The sequence below is a fragment of the Chelon labrosus genome (genome assembly GCF_963514085.1).
Source record: "Chelon labrosus genome assembly, chromosome: 15".
NCBI classification, from domain to species: Eukaryota; Metazoa; Chordata; class Actinopteri; order Mugiliformes; family Mugilidae; genus Chelon; species Chelon labrosus.
Window position 1 is genome coordinate 760,859 of NC_140348.1, and position 19,621 is coordinate 780,479.

Here is a 19,621-nt window from a genome sequence, read left to right on the forward strand (position 1 = left end):
TTACTACAGGGACTTGAAAGTGAGATCAAGATTAAAGGAACTGCATTAGACTGGTTTGAATCCTATCTGTCTGACAGATTCCAGTTTGTCCATGTCAACAATGATTCCTCTACTTGTACAAAAGTAAGTTACGGAGTTCCTCTGGGTTCTGTGCTAGGACCAATACTCTTCACGTTATACAAGATTATTAGAAAACATGGCATAAACTTCCATTGCTATGTAGATGACGCCCAGCTATATTTATCCATGAAACCAGATGAAACTAATAAGCTGGTTAAACTCCAAGCATGCCTTAAAGACATAAAGGCTTGGATGACCTGTAATTTCCTTCTCTTAAACTCAGACAAAACAGAAGTTATTGTATTTGGTCCTAAGCATCTCAGAGATTCATCATCTAATCACGTGGTTTCTTTGGATGGCATTACATTGGCCTCCAGTACTACTGTGAAAAACCTTGGTGTTATATTTGACGAGGATATGTCCTTTAAATGTCACATAAAGCAAGTGACCAGGACTGCCTTCTTTCACCTGCGTAATATCGCCAAAATTAGGAACATCCTGTCTCAGAGTGATGCTGAAAAACTAGTTCATGCATTTGTGTCGTCCAGGCTGGATTACTATAATTCATTACTGTCTGGCTGTCCAAATAGCTCTTTAAAAAGCCTCCAGTTGATTCAAAATGCCGCAGCAAGAGCATTGACAGGAAATTAGCAAGAGAGATCATATTACTCCAGTTTTATCTACTTTTATCTACTACTAGTCATGCAATTCTGTGCTATTACGATATAGCATGTTAACTGCTGTGTGTCCCTCCCCTCCCCTCTTCCTCCATCTTCTTGTGACTATCTGTGGCCTGGAGTTGTGTGTTTCCTGTGGAGCTCCATACTACATTTGTTGTTGTGGTCTCATCAGCCTGCCTAGTCTTCACGGCCTCCTGCAGTTATCCACTCCTACCTGAATGAACAATTTTTCAACCTGCCTATGATTCCTCTTACATTGTCAAACTGTCATGTAACATCATCAGTTTGTATCATAAGATTCCACATGTACACTTTAGTCAGATATGTGTATCTATGACAGATGTATGTTTATCTTGCTGTTCTCTTCTCTTCTCTCTTTGCTGTTCTCTTCTCTCTTTCTTCTGTCTGTACCCGGCTGGCCTTAGGCAGATGGGTCCCTCCATATGAGCTGGGTTCTGCTCAAGGTTTCTTCCTGTTAAAAGGGAGTTTTTCCTTGCCACCGTTGCCTTCAGGCTTGCTCTGGGGGTTTCAGGCCGGGTTTTTGTAAAGCGTCTTGAGACGATTTGTATTGTTATTGACGCTATATAAATAAAATTGAATTGAATTAACATCATCAGTTTGTATCATAAGATTCCACATGTACGCTTTAGTCACATATGTGTATCTATGACAGATGTATGTTTATCTTGCTGTTCTCTTCTCTCTTTCTTCTGTCTTAGGCAGATGGGTCCCTCCATATGAGCTGGGTTCTGCTCAAGGTTTCTTCCTGTTAAAATGGAGTTTTTCCTTGCCACCATTACCTTCAAGCTTGCTCTGGGGGTTTCAGGCCGGGTTTTGTAAAGCGTCTTGAGACGATTTGTATTGTTATTGACGCTATATAAATCACATAAAATTGAATTGAACCAGTAAAAATGACCTTGCTGAGTGTACCCATCCTCCAGAAACATACTGTAACAATACAGGGTAAAACTGGGTGGAAATGCAGTGTGTGGTGGTTCACCCTTTTTCTCACTTTTTACACATTTTATTATGTTGTAGATTTAAATGGATAAAATAATTTAAATGGCTATAATAAATCAACTCAGGAACCCGTACTGACAAAGTTCAATTTTCTTTAGAAACATTATTAACATTTGATTCTATTAAAACTTTAAAATAAATAAATAAATAAATAAAAATAATAGTAAGAACATTTGTCAAGTTGTTGCATTCCAGAGCAGGTTTTCTTTTGTCCTTCTTTGCTTCAGTTCTGGCCAGTCTCTCAGCTGCTAAGAAGCAGCTCCATAATGCTGCCACCACCATGCTTCACTGTAGGGATAGTATAGGTTTTTATAAAATGATGCAGTTTTCTATATCAAGCCTAATTCAATTTAGATTCTTTTCATTATGTTTCTGTCATACTTATGTGATGAACAGTCCCAAGAACACAGTAATACAGCTGATGATAGTGTATTAAACACTTTCATCCTTAATCCTCTCTGCAGTCTCAACTATGGTAAGAGGCAGGACACATAGCATATTATTGGGACACCACTGAGATCCATTCTTTCAGTACAAATGGGAAAGTAACACTGAGATACCCAGCATGATTGCTTATGACACATAAAAATCCACCATCAATATTGGTTAGGTAACTTTTCTGATGGGTGATGAAGTGCACCTGTCTACATTTATGAATGTATATACCACTGACAACACTGGGCAATATTGCTAGAATAACAAATCAGACATCACCAAAAAGATATAAGATGTTCTTCGTAATGTAAATTCATTCATTCATTCATTTCTTGTAAACACTTGTCCTGTTATCCAAACAACAAGCCCTGGATCACCAGCCACTTGAAGGATCTGCTAAAGAAGAAGAAGCAGGCCTTCAGATCTGGAGATATGGACGAGTTGAAGAGGATACATGGGCAACTCAAGGGAAGCTAGCAAGCTGACTGAGTGTAAGGACGCATACAGGAGGAACCTGGAGGTTAAGCTCCAGCAGAACAACACCCGGGACGTGTGGAGAGGCATGAAGCTGATCACCAGCTTCAAATTCAACATCAAGGCCAAACAACAGGACAGCGGCCCAGACAGAGCCAATGAGGTGAATGTCTTTTTCAATAGATTCAGCACTGGACCCCCTACTGGGCCTCCACCCCCCGACCATCCCAGTCTTTACACCCCCCCCCCCCCCCCCCCCAACGGCCAATCCACAACTCACCACCTACCCCTTCCTGCCTATAACCTCTGCTCTCCCCCCAACTCCCACCCCCATTGATGAGACCAGCCCTATGACTGAGGAAGCTCAGGTCTTTCAATGTATACAGCTAGTTGCTGGAGACTTTCTACCAGTCTGTTGGCGCAGCACTCAACAGTAGGATCGACAAATTGATCCGAAAGGCTGGTTGTGTTATTGTTATTGGCAGTGGGTTGGAGACGTTTGTCTCAGTGAGGGACAGGAGGGCACTGGACAAACTGCTCTCCATCATGGACAATCCGTCACATCCACTACACCAGACAATAGAGGGGCAGCGGAGGTCATTCTCTAACAGATTGATCCAGCTCTGCTCCCACACTGAACGCTACAGGATGTCATTCATACCATTCTCAGTCAAGCTGTACAACAACTCACCCTTCTAACAGATAATTCCATGTTATTCATGTTAATGGACACTGTTGCACCTTACTATCATGTATATAATATATATTCTTCCATCTCTATTTCTTGTACATTTGTTCATATGCTAATTCTGTACATTCTTTTGCTTACATTTTTTATTTTATTTTACTAGATTTTACTTTTTTATTTTATTTAAACTTTATTTACTTGTAGTGTTTTTTTTGTTTGTTTTAGTTTTTTATGTGCAACTAAACTACTGTGACCAAGAACTTTCCCTTGTGGACCAATAAAGTTTATCTAAGCCTGAGTCTAAGATATTTGAAGATAAATTGTTGTCACTATAGCATCACTATACATACTGTCAAGGAGACAGTACGTTGTCTGTTTAAAAGATATTTGTCTTGTAATTGTGACTTCAGCATCTGATTTTTATCCTACGTTTATCAAACACATATCATACTATTTGTTCTATTGAGATCACAAATGCAGGTTCTGCACTAGTTTAACTGCATATGAACAAATACAGGCACTTCAAGTAGGCCAGAGTGATTTCTGTGTAGCCTAGTGTAGCTAGACTCAATTCTTCTGTCTAAAAACACTCAATACAAAGTAAAAACTACCACTGCATGCAACTGGATAACCAGACAACCAAAGTAATTTTGCTATTAACAAACAAATTTAACCCTTGATAATCACCATCACTGCATAAAGCCTGACCCAAATTTGACTGGCCTGACAGATCTTTTCAGGAGAATAACCAATTCTCAACAGAGGGGTTCCAGACCAACTTTTCACCAGAAAAAAGTTGTGGGTGGAGGAATTTTGGCTGGCTTCCAGGTTACTTTCTCTCTGGACAGTGCCAAGAAATTTCATCTGCTTGAATGTCAACATGCTGATTGTTCCGCTCATCTGCGTCCTCCAACTGATAATCATGAGGGACGAAGGCTGAGAAAATGTAAGATGGCGGCGTGCAATAGCGCAGCGGCTTCTCATGCTCCAAGGGTCAAGCCTCCTTTTAATACTTTTTTAGTTGGTCCTGAGGCCGACTCTACCCGTTTTGCTTGTGTAAACAAGCGTGTAAGGTACAACCGAACCAAACTTATTAATTTAAGGGATGGTTCGGCCACGAGCACAACAATAACAACGAACAACTACAACAACAGCGGAACAGTAGCAGCGCTTGGACTCAGAGCCTTGCTGGGCAGACTGCAGCTCCTGAGGCCACCGGGCTGGCGTAGCAGATCACGCCGGACAGAGGGCAAGAGGAAGCGGTGTGCGCGGAAGCAGAAGAGGGGCAAACAGGGCGGACTGCTAGCTAGGCTAAAGGCTAACACTGGGAGACCACCGATCCCGTCCCTGTTCCTGTCCAATGTCCGCTCCCTGGACAACAAGATGGACCTACTTTGACTGAGGCTGGAGGTTTCCCGAGAGATGAGGAACTGTGCGGTGCTTTGTCTGACGGAAACCTGGCTGAACGACAACATGCCGGACCAAGCCTTCCAGATCAACAGCCGGCTTCTCTTTCGTGCGGACCACAACCAGCTGTCGGGGAAAGCCCGCGGGAGCGGATTATGCGTCTATGTGAATAAAGGTTGGTGCATGAACTGTACTGTGATGAACAGCCACTGCTCCGAGGCGATAGAGCATATGACTGTGAAATGCCGGCCACATTATCTGCCTCGTGAGTTTACGGCGGTGTTTATTATGGCTGTTTACATCCCGTCGGGTGCTAATGCTAACGATGCGCTAAAGGAGCACCACAATAACATCAGCTCGCTCCAGAACAAGCACCCGGAGGCTTTTTACATGATTTCGAGGAATTTCAACCATGTAAACCTAACAGACACACTGCCTAAGTTCTATCAGCATGTCACCATACCGACACGGGGAAATAACACACTGGACCGTGTTTACACCAACAAAAAAGACGCATACAGAGCCGTCCCCCACCCCCACCTCGGCTTCTCTGACCACATTTCCATCATGCTGGTCCCTGCCTACCGTCCCCTGCTCAGACGCCACACACCAACGCAGAGGACCATCACGTGTGGCCCAGACAGTGATGCTGTCCCCGTACTGCAGGACTGTTTCCACCGCACAGACTGGCAGATCTTCAGAGAAGCAGCTGTCTGTGAGGGAGAGGTGGATCTAGAGGACTATACATCTGCTGTCCTCAACTACATCAACAAGTGTGCAGAGGATGTCACAACCACCAGGACAGTAACATGCTACCCGAACCAGAAACCCTGGCTGAATGCAGAGGTCCGGTCTCTGCTAAAAACCAGGGATGCTGGGTTCAGGTCTGGTGACAGACTGGCACTCAGGGCAGCTAGAAGACAGCTGACTGCAGGAGTGAAGAGGGCCAAGGCTGCATACGCCCAGAGGATCAAGGGGCACTTCACATCCAACGATCCACAGAGTATGTGGAGGGGCATAAAGTGCATCACAGACTATAACACCAGAGATGCACAATGCCCCAGGGACCCCTCTCTACCCGATGCTCTCAACAGATTCTACGCCCGCTTTGAGGACCCAGAGGACTCTTATGTTCGCATGCTCTTTGTGGATATCACATCAGCCTTTAACACCATCATACCACAGACCCTGGTACATAAACTGACAACACTCGGACTGAGCTCCACCCTTTGCAACTGGGTCCAAGACTTCTTAACCGACAGACCGCAGTCTGTGAGGATCCACGATGTCTCCTCCTCCTCCTCCTCCTCCTCCATCACCCTCAGCACCAGCTCCCCCCAGGGCTGTTTGCTGAGCCCCCTCCTGTTCACCCTGCTCACACATGACTGCTCAGCGATAAATCCGAGCTGTCTGATTGTGAAGTTTGCGGACGATACAGCTGTGGTTGGACGCATCGCTAACAACGACGAGTCCGACTACAGGAAGGAGGTAGAACACCTGGAGGGTTGGTGCAGAGAAAACAACCTCTGCATCAACGTGAAGAAGACCAAGGAGATGATCGTGGACTTCAGAGGGGGCAGACACCTCTCCCCTCCCCTGCACATCACAGCGGACAGCGGTGGAAGTGGTCTCCAGCTACAGGTATCTGGGCGTCCACATCACTGACGACCTCACCTGGAGCACAAACACTTCCTGCTTGATTAGGAAGGCACACCAGCGCCTCTATTTTCTCAGGAGGCTGAGGCGCGCTGGACTGGGGAGCTCAGCCCTGACAGCATTCTACAGGTGTGTGGTGGAGAGCGTCCTGTGCTCCTGCATCACTGTGTGGCATGGCAGCTGCTCTGAAGCAGAGAAGAAGGCTCTGCAAAGGGTGGTGAAAGCTGCACAGAATACTGTGGGATGCAGTCTATCCACCACTATGGACATTTACACCTCCAGATGCAGGAAAAGGGCCACCTGCATCAGTAAAGACCCACCCCGCACATGTACTGTTCATCCCTCTCCCTTCAGGCAGGAGGCTACGGAGCATTAAGAGCAGGACCACCAGAATGAAGAACAGCTTCTTCCCGGAGGCTGTGAGACTGCACAGATTGCAGTTGTTTTTGCACAATGACACTTTAACTCCACTTGCACACTACCTCAATGGTACAGGACTGGATATTAGTGTCATTCATTTAGTTAATCTCCAGTTATTACAGTGCTGACAGTTTATATACTGCCGATATTTATACACTTTTTGCCATTTTTGTACTATATTTAGTTAGCTAATTTTATTCTATATTTATACTTTTTACTTATGGCTTGAATCGGGACCAGAGAAACAAATTTCGTTCCATCCCATGTACCAACATGTGTTGAAATGATAATAAAGAATCCTTGAATCCTTGAATATGTAAAGCCTGTGATGCAAGATGATTCATGAGCAATCATTTGGTCACTTAGAGAGTGGAACAGCTGTATGATAATACAAAAATATCCTGTAGTATCAGTTATATGGTACACCAGAACAACTTGCCAAATATAAGGACATTTAATGGCAACAATATGTACACAAATGACTGTCTAAAAAAAATAAAATAAAATCAATGATGTTAGCTAGTTTGGGATTTCACTGTTGTATTTGTGTAGAGAACAGACTATTTTTGACTGATCATGGAGCTGGAAGCTGTCAAAGTAAAATGTATTTTTGACAGTGTTAGATAAAGACAGTAGTAGACATTTGACTTCTGTTTTGTCTAAATCTAAAGCACTGAAGGGCTTCTACATGGATGTAGCTCCTCCTCACCTGAGCCACATGGATGTATTTGGTGATGACCTCTGCTCGCGTCTGAGGTGTCAACTTGCTGAGTACCATCAGCTGCACCCACTGCGAGACCCCATTGAACAGTGCAATGGAGCGCTCTAGAGTTGGGTTGTCCACAAGGCAGCCATGGATCACATAGCTCCGGTAATCAGTAAACTGTGGATGAAAAAGAATTTTAAATCGTATGTGCAGCTGTCAATTTTTAACCTGATCTTCAGGAGCCTACATGTCTTATAAGTTCAAAAGTTCCCATTAGTCTGACATGACAATTCTCACCAATCATGAACAAGTGAAAAAAGGGAGATTTTGCTGAGCATGATGGTATATGCCAAATTTAAAAAAAAGATCCCATTGCCAACATTAATGTGCTCTGTAAACAGTTCCCTGTTAGATTTTGATATCTTGTTTACAAATCTTTTTTCTATCTATGTCTCCGGAGATGTGTAGGAAAATTCAGATACATCTATGAATCAAAGCAACACCTTTCTCCATCACTGCATTACACAGCAATTTATTTAATCAGTTCATGGTTTTATTACAGTTTCAATAATGCATGGAATGTTGAGTTTTTTGCTCATATTCCTAATAAATCAGAAACGGGGAATTGTATCAAGAGGTCAGCTGACCTCACATCAAAACTTCATCCTTGGGGAGCTTTTGTAAGATCATTTCAGTTGTGCACAGTTCACACAATTCCAAGTACGGTACTAGCCAGAGTCTTGTAAGGTCAACATAATAAGTACAGTATATTAGCCTAACATTACTTCACGGGATAAGTAAGGCTGCATCAACCAAAATCAAGTTTGATGAAATGAACAAATATCTAATTTCTCATAAATTCAACTTTAACTTGAGAAAATGTCTGTTCCCTAAGGGGGGCTTGACAGAAAATAATTGAGAACCACTGGTCTATCCCAACAACAGTAGCATAGGAAGTTGTGACTTGACAAAGGATAGGAGCCTGGTTGGTGTTCAGCAGACCAATCAGAAGTCCAGCAAAGAGTCAATAGGACATACTGATATCCTCCTGATAGACTTGAACTCCAAGAAGGTGAGATGCTCAGCTAGTTCCAATGGCTCCAGGTGGTCAAACAGCAGTGATGCCTTGCCTTTCTTGGCCTGTTTCTTCCGCTGGGTCAACTTGCGCATCCAGTCATACGACGGACTGCAAGAACAACAAATCGCTAAGAGAATAACAACTGCAGAGTAGTTTCAGCAACAGCTAAATGTGTAGATTTTCATTTCTGTTTTGTTTTTTGTTTTTTACCGGAAATTCCTTTTAGTACTCCAGGATGATGAGTTTGATTATGGTTAAACTGGAAGTGGGATTCCTTTTCATGAAGTGAAACTCACTCAGATACCATGCTTAAATCTCCACAACACACTTCAGAGTCAATTTCCTTTTGTTAAGTTACTAAAATATAATGCTATCAGGTTGCCCAACAATGTATAGTAGCAGATATACATTTTCATTTCACTTTTCATACAAAATGTGCCGTATGGCTAGATGTTCTGCTTTTTATTTGAATTATGATCAGTAGGAGCAGCTATTAACTAATGTTGCTAACCTGTGCCACCTTCTGAGAATGATAGGCCCATTTAGCCACACAGGTGAAAAGGAAACTTCTACACACTGTTATAATTTTAAGGCAACATAATGCTTAAAAATAATGCAGTACGTCTTTTTTTTTATTAATGATATTAGTTATTAGTTATAGAGATTAAATTTTTGTGCAACCATCATACTCTTGGTAGAAGCTGCACTTGGGTTGGGTTAATTTCTTTTAGAGCAAATATATGATAAATCTTTAAAGAGATCACAAAGCATTGTCAGAGTTGTACATTCCCAAAATAGGTGTCCAGCTGGGCAGGCTTTTCTGATTCCTAGGGTTAGTTAACCCTAACCCTATCTTTTACCTAGAAAGCAGTTTATGCATAATCTTAAAAAGCAATCAATAAATCAGTAAATGCATTATTATTGCTTATTATGAAGAGGTCTGGACAGCTGGTTGGCCAAAACAAGCTGTGTGAAGGTGTCAGTTTGACTCTATGTCGTACTGTAATTTCCTTACAAACTAAACTCAGATTCATCTTTCACAAAAATCAGTCTATGCCATTCAAAATAAGCTCTACATCCGCTTTCTACAATCAGGAAATATTCACAAGGAAGGATTTGGGTAGATGTTTGTAAATTTAAGTTACGAATACAAAATTTCTACTTCTACCTACAAAGACCTGTAGTTTCTCTAACTGTTTTTGATGTGTGGGATGTCTTACATTGTGGAGATGTCGATGAGTTTGAAATGCTCCTCAGATCCGAGCTGAGCGGCAACATGTCTGAACTCTTCTATTATCCTGATCAGACCCAAGTCCAGGTTAAACTCAGCAGGGAATGTCACTATCCAGTACCTGAATGCACACATTTAGGAATACAATCATGCAGCAAACAGCGTGACACTGGAAAATTTGCGATACACGCTACCAGTCAAAAGTTTGGACACACCGTCTCATCTAATGGTTTTTCTTTATTTTCATGACTCTTTACATTGTAGATTATCACTGAAGACATCAAAACTATGAATGAACACATATGGAATTCTGTAGTAAACAAAAAGGTGTGAAATAACTCCAAATATTATTCATATTTTAGAGTCCTCAAAGTAACCACCCTTTGCTTTGTTAACAGTGCTGCAAACCCTTGGACTTCTCTCAATGAGCTTCATGATGTAATCACCTGAAATGGTTTTCACTTCACAGGTGTGCCTTGTCAGGGTTCATTTGTGGAATTTCTTGTCTTCTTAATGGGGTTGGGACCATCAGTTGTGTTGTGCAGAAGTCAGGTTGGTACACAGCTGACAGCTCTATTTGACAACTGTTAGAATTCATATTATGGCAAGAACCAATTGGCTAAGTAAAGAGAAACGACAGTCCATCATTACTTTAAGAACTGAAGGTAAGTCAGTCCGAAAAACTGCACCCCAAGTGCAGTTGCAAAAACCATCAAGCGCTACGACAACACTGGCTCATATGAGGACCGCCCCAGGAAAGGAAGACCAAGAGTCACCTCTGCTGCTGAGAATAAATTCATCCAAGTCACCAACCTCATAAATCAAAAGTTAACAGCACCGCAGATTAGAGCCCAGATAAATCGCACTCAGAGTTCTAGTAGCAGACACATCTCTACATCAACTCTTCAGAGGAGTCTGCGCCAATCAGGCCTTTATGGTCAAATAGCTGCTAGAAAACCACTACTAAGGAAAAGCAACAAGCAGAAGAGATTAGTTTGGACCAAGAAACACAAAGAATTTACATTCGACCAGTGGAAATCTGTGCTTTGGTCTGATGAGTCCAAATTTGAGATCTTTGGTTCGAACCGCTGTGTCTTTGTGCGACGTAGAAAAGGGTGGCTATTTTGAAAAATCTAAAATATGAATCATATTTGGAGTTATTTCACACTTGTTTTGTTTACTACACAATTCTATATGTGTTTATTCATAGTTTTGATGTCTTCAGTGAGAATATACGATGTAAATAATCATGAAAATAAAGAAAAAACATTAAATGAGAGGGTGTGTCCAAACTTGGTAGTGTAATGTGCAAGGGAGGTCGTTTCAGTTTAGCTCCAAGAAACTTTCCGCTGATCTAGATAGGGCCCTTTGTGACATGTGACTGATACATCTATATATTGTTGGTAGTGGTAAAGGAAGTTCCTGACAGTCCAAAACAAATTTATAGCATGGGATTGTAGGATTTCACTCAACCTAGACCAGTCCTTCAAATATGATCCTTCAAATACAGTATTAATGAATGGTTTGAATGAGGTTCAAATACATAGTATAGTAGTACAAAGTATCTACATTAAACACACAATAAAGTGTGGAATAAAGGTGAGAATAGGTCAAGATAGATTCTGTTTTCTCAGAGGCTAATAATCCAGTGTGAACAACGTGTTGGGGTGGAAGAATGCATGTGTTCTAGCTTACCTCATTAAATAACATATCTTCAGTCTGGTTCTCTGGCAGTTGTCACCTTTACAGCCACGGTATGTGAGGATTAAGTTAAGGACTTTTTCCATGATTATACAATTTTACAAACCATAATCAAAATAGACTGTACTGTATAATAAACCAGCTCATATGATGGATTGTTAATGAATGTTTAAGTGACTGATAACGCAGCACCCACTGCGCCCCACCTGACATTGTAAAGGTATGGACTATCTTTTTCTAAACAATGGTTCAAGATTTGGTGTTACTAAAAGTTCTTAAAATTACAATGAGTGGTAATGCATTGCATGATTTGTAACATTTTCTCTGACAGTGACAACACTGGGTGTGAAATCCAGAGTGAAATCCACAGTAGAATTAATTTAGAATTAAAGTAGAATTAAAATTCCTCCTATGCTTGTCAGTCAAGCTCTTAAATATGCATGAATTAACCCAGACATCTCAGACACTGTAATTCTTGCTCAACATAACGCCACTAAGAATTCTGCTATCCTTTGGTCATCCTGGGCGCAAATTGCTACAACTTGTATTACACTTGAAAATCTTTAAGTTAAACTTTACCATAAACTCCCATAATACACTGAATGTTTACTGTGCAGTGCAGTGGGCAGTGGGCACACAGGATTGTGTTGGAGACTGTTGGAGAGGATTTATGAGTTTCCAGGAGGTAAAGATAAAGGAAGCTGAACTGCAGCAGTACAACAGTTTTAGGGTTTTTAGATTTATCAACAGACTTACTGAGCACTTCCAAAGACACTGATTGAGGTTTGGATTACTGGCCATTTTACATTTGTACACATTGGCTCAACAAGAAGAAAGTTGAAGGAGAGGCGTTCACTAAAATGAAGGAGAACATTAGCAGCTATTACTGAAAAGAAATGAAAAATAAAGGATAGAATATGACTTCCAGTGAAGTGAGTGGCAGTTTTCAGTCAGTTTTCAGTGTTATATTCAGTATACATGCCTTCAACCAGATGAAATACAACAGCCTGCAGTAATGCCTGATGTGTATCAGCAGTAGTTGAGTCATCTGTAGATGGGATATATAATCAGTAGTTTTCCTGCTAGTTCAGAGGATGTCACATACCAGCGATGCATCAGCAGCAGGGTGCGAGGAAGCAGGGTGGCCTGCAGCTCCCCATTGTCATCTGTAAAGAGAAGTGAGTGAGTCACAGAATGTCAGTATGTTAAACCCGAAATTGTGTAATTTTCTGACTTAAATATCTCAGAGGATAGCTCTAATCGTTTAACCAGATGGGTTTGCATGGTACTTCATTGTCATGAGTAGTTTGTTTTGATTTAGACTAACATACACTGTCCTACTGCCCCTAATTCACACTGGATTGTGAATTAGGGGACTGGAGTGCCAAATGTGGATTAATCCGTAGCAGAAAATAGTCCTACAGATGTTTTAAATGTTAATGTCTTCTAAGGTTGGATATAAGAAAATAATGAATAGCTGATTTTGTTTATTTATTTATTTACTTGTTGTAGAGACATAGACAAAGAAAAACTCAGCATTAATTATTTATTATTAATACTTATTGTTTAAGTGAATACGTCTGTATGGGTGAAGGATGGGCATTCTTCTATAGTCAAGCAGATCCAGGGTAAAAATACTGTTGGTTAATCGTAAATTAGTTATCTCATTTATGTAAAATATGCAATTTGCAAGGATGAGATAAGCTAAACTATAAAAACTAAAGTTTGACACAGAGCTTCTCCACAAGAGTGGATCTCAGGCAAAAGAACATTTAGAGGCTAACTACAGTTGCTATATTAGTTTATATTAATGATTGATTGACATTACAACTGACTAAACTCTGTACCTGACACCTTAGAGGCCCGATTGATTGACATTACAACTGACTAAACTCTGTACCTGACACCTTAGAGGCCCGTGTCACTCACCAAATGCATGAATGCATTCATTTAAGAGAGCATCAAGAGATGCTGCCTTTCCCAGTGTGGATGATCCCATGATGCCAAGCTGGAGGGAGGATAAACGTCCACACTTCCTGCTCACAGCTCAGGACCAATCAGGGTATTCCTGTGAGAAGATGAGTCAGCACATTTTGTAAGCTAGGAATAAAAAAAGTGATCTTAACACAAAATAATTTTCAGATCATGTGGCATGAGAAATTTTGTGCATTATAGTTATTTGTTTCGACACTTGTTCATAGATCCTTTGGGTAAACTTATGCAACCTCAAAGAATTTCTAACCCGTATGAAACAGGCAATGAGGCACACTTCAGACAGATTTTAGCGTTAACACAGATGCACCATGCCTGTGGTGCCTCTACACCTGTGAGCAAAGATAAAGTGAATATGGTAAATGGTCTTGTTTCTTTAATATAGCACATTTCTACCTATCAGTACTCAAAGTGCTTTACAGTTACAGACACATCTACCCATTCACTCACACAAGCACACACACAGATTTTAGTAAAACAAGTGATTGCAGTCAGTCAGTTGTACTGTTGTATTTGCATAGCAAATCATAAAACTGTTTAAAACATTTTTCATATTTCTAACAAATCATAGAGGAATGGCTGTTGAAACATTTCTTTACCAAATCAAACTACATGAATATGACAGTTACACTAGGAAGCAGGAGGAGTTCTAGCTGCGGAACAAAATATACTGTTTATATAGTATTAAATGTATCAGCATTCATATTATAACTTGTAACTAACTTATAGTCAGGGCTGGATCAGGGGACCCTGTACCATTCTTAAATTATGCTGCTTAGGTCTAGGCTGGTGGGGGACTTCCCATGATGCACTGAGCCCCTCTCCTCTAATTTATTCTCTAATGTATTCTCTCTCGGATTTGTGTGCTGCTATTCAATTCAATTCAATTCAATTTTATTTATATAGCGTCAATAACAATACAAATCGTCTCAAGACGCTTTACAAAAACCCGGCCTGAAACCCCCAGAGCAAGCCTGAAGGCAACGGTGGCAAGGAAAAACTCCCTTTTAACAGGAAGAAACCTCGAGCAGAACCCAGCTCATATGGAGGGACCCATCTGCCTAAGGCCAGCCGGGTACAGACAGAAGAAAGAGAGAAGAGAACAGCAAAGAGAGAAGAGAAGAGAACAGCAAGATAAACATACATCTGTCATAGATACACATATCTGACTAAAGTGTACATGTGGAATCTTATGATACAAACTGATGATGTTACATGACAGTTTGAAATGTAAGAGGAATCATAGGCAGGTTGGAGAATTGTTCATTCAGGTAGGAGTGGAAAACTGCAGGATTCCATGAAGACTGGGCAGGCTGATGAGACCACGACAACAGATGTAGTATGGAGCTCTACAGGAAACGCACAACTCCAGGCCAGGGATACTCACAAGAAGAGGGGGGGGGGGGGGGGGGGGGGGGGGACACACACAGCAGTAAACATTCTACATAGTAATAGCACAGAATTGTATGACTAGTAGTAGATAGGAAATTAGAGGGCAAGAGCTCTGTGCCAGAGAAAAGAAAGTGGAGGATGCGAGAGAGGAGAGAGAAGAAAGAAGGAGGACATGTGTTTGGTGCATCGTCCCCCAGCAGCCTAGACCTATAGCAGCATAACTAAGGGATGGTTTAGTCCAGCCCTAACTATAAGCCTGATCAAAAAGGAAAGTCTTAAGCCTGACCTTAAAAATAGAGAGAGTGTCTGCCTCCCGAACCCAAACTGGGAGCTGGTTCCACAGGAGAGGAGCCTGATAGCTGAAAGCTCTACCTCCCATTCTACTTTTTGAAATTCTAGGAACCACAAGTAGGCCTGCACTTTCAGACCGAAGTGATCTGCTGGGATGATATGGTACAATAAGGTCTGCTATTGTATAGCATGTTATTAGCCATGTGTTCCTCTCTCCATCTCCCTTTCCCTCAGCTGTGATCCAAGCCTCATCAACCTGTCCAGTCATCACTGTGTATAGTCTCAACGAAGGCGGTCGCATCTCTCCCTCTCTCTCCCTCACTTATCTTTCCTGCTTTGCCTCTCTCGTCTCGTCTTGTCTTGTCTCAAACTTTAAGAGCCTCTTCCTGCATTGATCTCTAAAGTCTAAATCATGGAATTGATCAACTGGTCTCTCAACGCAATTGACAGAATCTTCTCGACGAGAAGCATTGGTTCGGGGGAACCTGCCTGCCCTGACGGAACGTTTTCTGCTGGATACACGATGGACTCCTGGGAGAAGTGGAGGGTCGTGTGCCTGGCGATCCTTTCCGTAGAGGACGTAGAGGATGTTTACTTATTTGGAACCATGATAACAGGATTTCTGCTGATTGGATTAGGCATTTTCCTGGTGTATCGGAAAAATCAGATGTCGGTGCCAGCAGTCAAAAGCCCAACGATGCTGCCCGAATTAATTGATGGAGGGTGCAAAGTTGTTAGCGCTCAGACTGTGGAGAGAGCTATGAGCACACTGGCTGTGGCTATAGATCGCAACATGGATAACACCGTGGAGAGACTTATTGTGACTATTAGCCGCAAGATGGACACCACCTTGGAAGCTGTTCATGCTCTGACTGTGGTCATTAACCGCAACATGGGAAACATCTTGGAGAAGCTTTCGGCTCTGCAAAGGCGAATGAACGACCTTGGTGACCAGAATGGACAAACAGAGTAGATCGTGTCTATTGAAATGCGAATACTCGACCTAACCCAAACAATCATATTCTAATCTGCATTCCGGAGCAAGCCGGCCTTGGCCATGGCCGCTGCTTGAACAAACCCCCCAGGAGATTGCTGCAGTGAGACGCTCTGTCCCATCCCTGCTCCCTTTCTTCACAAACACCTGCGATTTTTGACTTCGTCTGGGACCCAATCAGGGACGTCTCCACGGCAACTTGCTGTGTTATCGCGATGACATCCTGCGAACTGAGGCACTGACTGGAGGCTAGACTAAGCAACTCTCCAGGCTTATGTGCACACAAGGACACTCACACACACACACACACACATATGCAATACACCTCCCTAGCCCCAATCCCACGCCTTCGCAGCTTTACCCCTCCAGTGAAATAGGCGGGGTCCCATGGCTGCGCCGCAGTTGGCTGTGGCCGGGAGATGCCTGTCTACGCTGGAACACCTCCACCCCCCTTTCCCCTCCCCTGGTGCAAAATGTTTTGACTTATTATGTTGTAAAGTGTGTTTATATGTGCTTATGTTGCTGAGGTTTTTTCCTGGTCACACACTGTACTCCCCATGAGGAGTGTAGTCTGGGAGCTGCTTTTTTCTCCTCCTCTCTCCTCTTGTTTTTCTCACCTTTTCTGACCCCAATCTTCCTAAAATGGCTCCGATAAAATGGTAGCCACGGTCTATTCTGTATGACCAAAGCAAATTCCTTGTATGTACAACATGCTTGGCAATAAAGTTGATTCTGATTCTGATTCTGATTCTGAGTTATCCACTCCTACCTGAATGGATAATTCTGTAACCTGCTTATGATACCTCTCAAGACAAAGTTTTGTCTGAATCTCCCACTGCAGCATCAGGTGTTATTCTGCTAAAATAGGGGTGGTAGTTCAGCAGACCACCAACAAAATAATAAATGTGTAAATAAAAACAGCAGGATAAATGTATCCAGCAACAAAGTCAATATAAACAGAAGTTTCTTTCCACAACAAGGTTGTTTCTACCTATGACTAGACTTTTTATCCAAAATGATGGTGTTTATACTTGCACATTGGATGTTATTAACTTGGTGATTTTAACCCACAGCCGTAATGTGTCAGCAAGCCACAGTTACATTCATATACACAGCAAGGATATTTGTAATCACAATAGTAATAGTCTAACCCACAACAAGGACACTTGTGTGTTGACATTTTTCAACCTTACCAATTACTGAACTGCCTTCCAAGTTATTGTAGCAGTGTAATTCTGTCGTTTGAGTTTGAAGCAGCAATATATTTTATTTATTTATTTAATTTTATTGTAACAGATATTTTCTCATTTGTGCATTCAATTGACATATATCAGCATTGACACAAGCCTCTGTCCTTATACGTTCACCATCTACACCATAGACTTCAACTACCAGACAGAGTCCTGCCACCTTCAGAAGTTTTCTGATGACTCTGCAGTAGGATGTAGGATCAGTGAAGAATAGAAATGAAGACAATGGAATGCAATAAAGCTATTCAAATCTTAAATAATAAGAGGCATAAAATAATAATATAGGGTACGATGAAGGCTTGGATGAAAGATTAGTTAAAACAGATTAGAACAACAGAATATGTGAAATAATTAACAAAAGGCAAATTAAAGAACAACAAAGGAAAGGAATGTTTCCTCATTCAAGGCTGTAGAGATTTGTTCTAAGTTTACATAAAATATTTCAACACTTCCATGTTCAGGAATATTAACACTGTGTTAAGCCCAGGAGTCAGGACAAAGGAGAGCATGGAGAAGATGAGGGAGAAAACAGGAGAGAAGAGAGAGAGAACATAAAAGAAGAAAGGGAGAACATGAGAGGAGAGGGAGGGAACACTCACACTTGTTCCTAATAAAACATAAATTAATTGCTTAATACCATGGTATGTGATTGCTGGTGAATATATATCTTGGGTTATATAGCGTTCTGCTATAATATACATTCTGAATATTATTTGCATATCCTCATGAAGAAAATCTAGAAATGCATTGCATTAGTTTTGGAGACTGAAACAGGGGCCAAAGGTTGGTCCCCGTAGTCATCAAACTTTATAACTCCTCACGCTGAGTGATGGTCACTCTTAACCCTCTTAACACTTCAGACACTTTTAATTTATTTGCAACCTTTTACCTCTGTATACTGTGATACTTGTGCAATATTTTTTCATTTACTTTTCATGCATCTTACTTCTATTTTTTATATATTTTATATTACTTTTTTATTCTATTTGTGTTTGCTCTGTCACCTTGCAACTGTCACTTTATGGGAGCAACAGCAACAAGACAATTTCCTTGAAGTATTAATAAAGTATTCTGATTCTGATACTGAACTGTCCGGTATTTGGTGCTGCAGGCAACATGCAGTGGGTTTCACTGAAAACAGTTGTCTGCTGCTAGAAACACTGTTGTCTGATGAGAGACTGACACTAAAACAATAAACTTGCAAGCCACCAAATGATGAGATAAAAGAAACTGAAGAGTGATATTACTACCTGCTTTTTCTGTGGATGTTGTAGTAGAAAAGTTTAAGACTGTCCTCAAAGCAGACATTTTGAGTAATCATTGAATAATATACTCCGGCATAACACATTACATTATTTAATACTTAATTTGCAACTTCCAGTCAGTTTGAGCAAAACAAGATCAATGACGTTATATTTTATTTATATGTTTTCAATGGTGCTGCAGTGGTTAGCACTGTCACCTCACAGCGAGAAGGGTTCTGCGTCCGAACCCATTAGCCGACCAAGGCCTTAATGTGTGAAGCTTGCATGTTCTCACTGTGCCTGCGTGGGTTTTCTGAACTTTTAATTTTAAGTGTAGCCATTTAGTTTTTTCTGTGCAGTATTTTGGAAGCAAGCAGAAGTTATTTTTACATATTCAATTCAATTTTTCAATTCAATTTTATTTATATAGCGTCAATAACAATATAAATCGTCTCAAGACGCTTTACAAAACCCAGCCTGAAACCCCCAGAGCAAGCCTGAAGTCGACGGTGGCAAGGAAAAACTCCCTTTTAACAGGAAGAAACCTTGAGCAGAACCCAGCTCATATGGAGGGACCCATCTGCCTAAGACCAGCCGGGTACAGATACAAATAGGGCTTGATATCCCACATGGTTTACATACATTTTTAGTCTAATACTAGCAATTAACTGATAGTATGCTCCATCATTAACCTGTATCGCCCTCTGTGCCACACTCCCTGACAGCATCACATCCAAGCATTTTCTGACCTAAGTTTTCTGCCTGCTCATTCCAAAACAGTTATTTCCCTTCACTCCAGCTTCTTTATTTACAATAAACAATTCTAATCATTACTAATCCCTGTGTTCTGCATGTGAGCCCATTAACTTAAGTGTACATTTGCAGCATCATATGCAACTGTA

At 41.4% G+C, this 19,621-nt stretch overlaps 1 protein-coding gene across 3 annotated transcripts in view; it reads right to left on the reverse strand.

Annotated features, from left to right (window-relative positions):
• Nucleotides 1-19,621, reverse strand: part of rasgrp3 (RAS guanyl releasing protein 3 (calcium and DAG-regulated)) — a 46,160-nt gene that overhangs the window by 8,021 nt on the left and 18,518 nt on the right. For 2 of the 3 annotated variants that reach the window (XR_014699482.1, XM_084561601.1), the window contains exons 1-4: nucleotides 11,551-12,013; nucleotides 9,845-9,976; nucleotides 8,585-8,732; nucleotides 7,550-7,723 (exon numbers count right to left, since the gene is read on the reverse strand). Coding sequence is in view for 2 of the 3 variants with exons in the window: in XM_084561601.1 (XP_084417727.1) it covers nucleotides 7,550-7,723; nucleotides 8,585-8,732; nucleotides 9,845-9,976; nucleotides 11,551-11,642 (546 nt within the window). In the remaining variant the exon portion in view is untranslated. Of the gene's footprint in view, nucleotides 1-7,549; nucleotides 7,724-8,584; nucleotides 8,733-9,844; nucleotides 9,977-11,550; nucleotides 12,014-12,619; nucleotides 12,723-13,485; nucleotides 13,625-19,621 lie in introns of those variants that run through there. The other variant, XM_084561602.1, reaches the window with a different exon arrangement.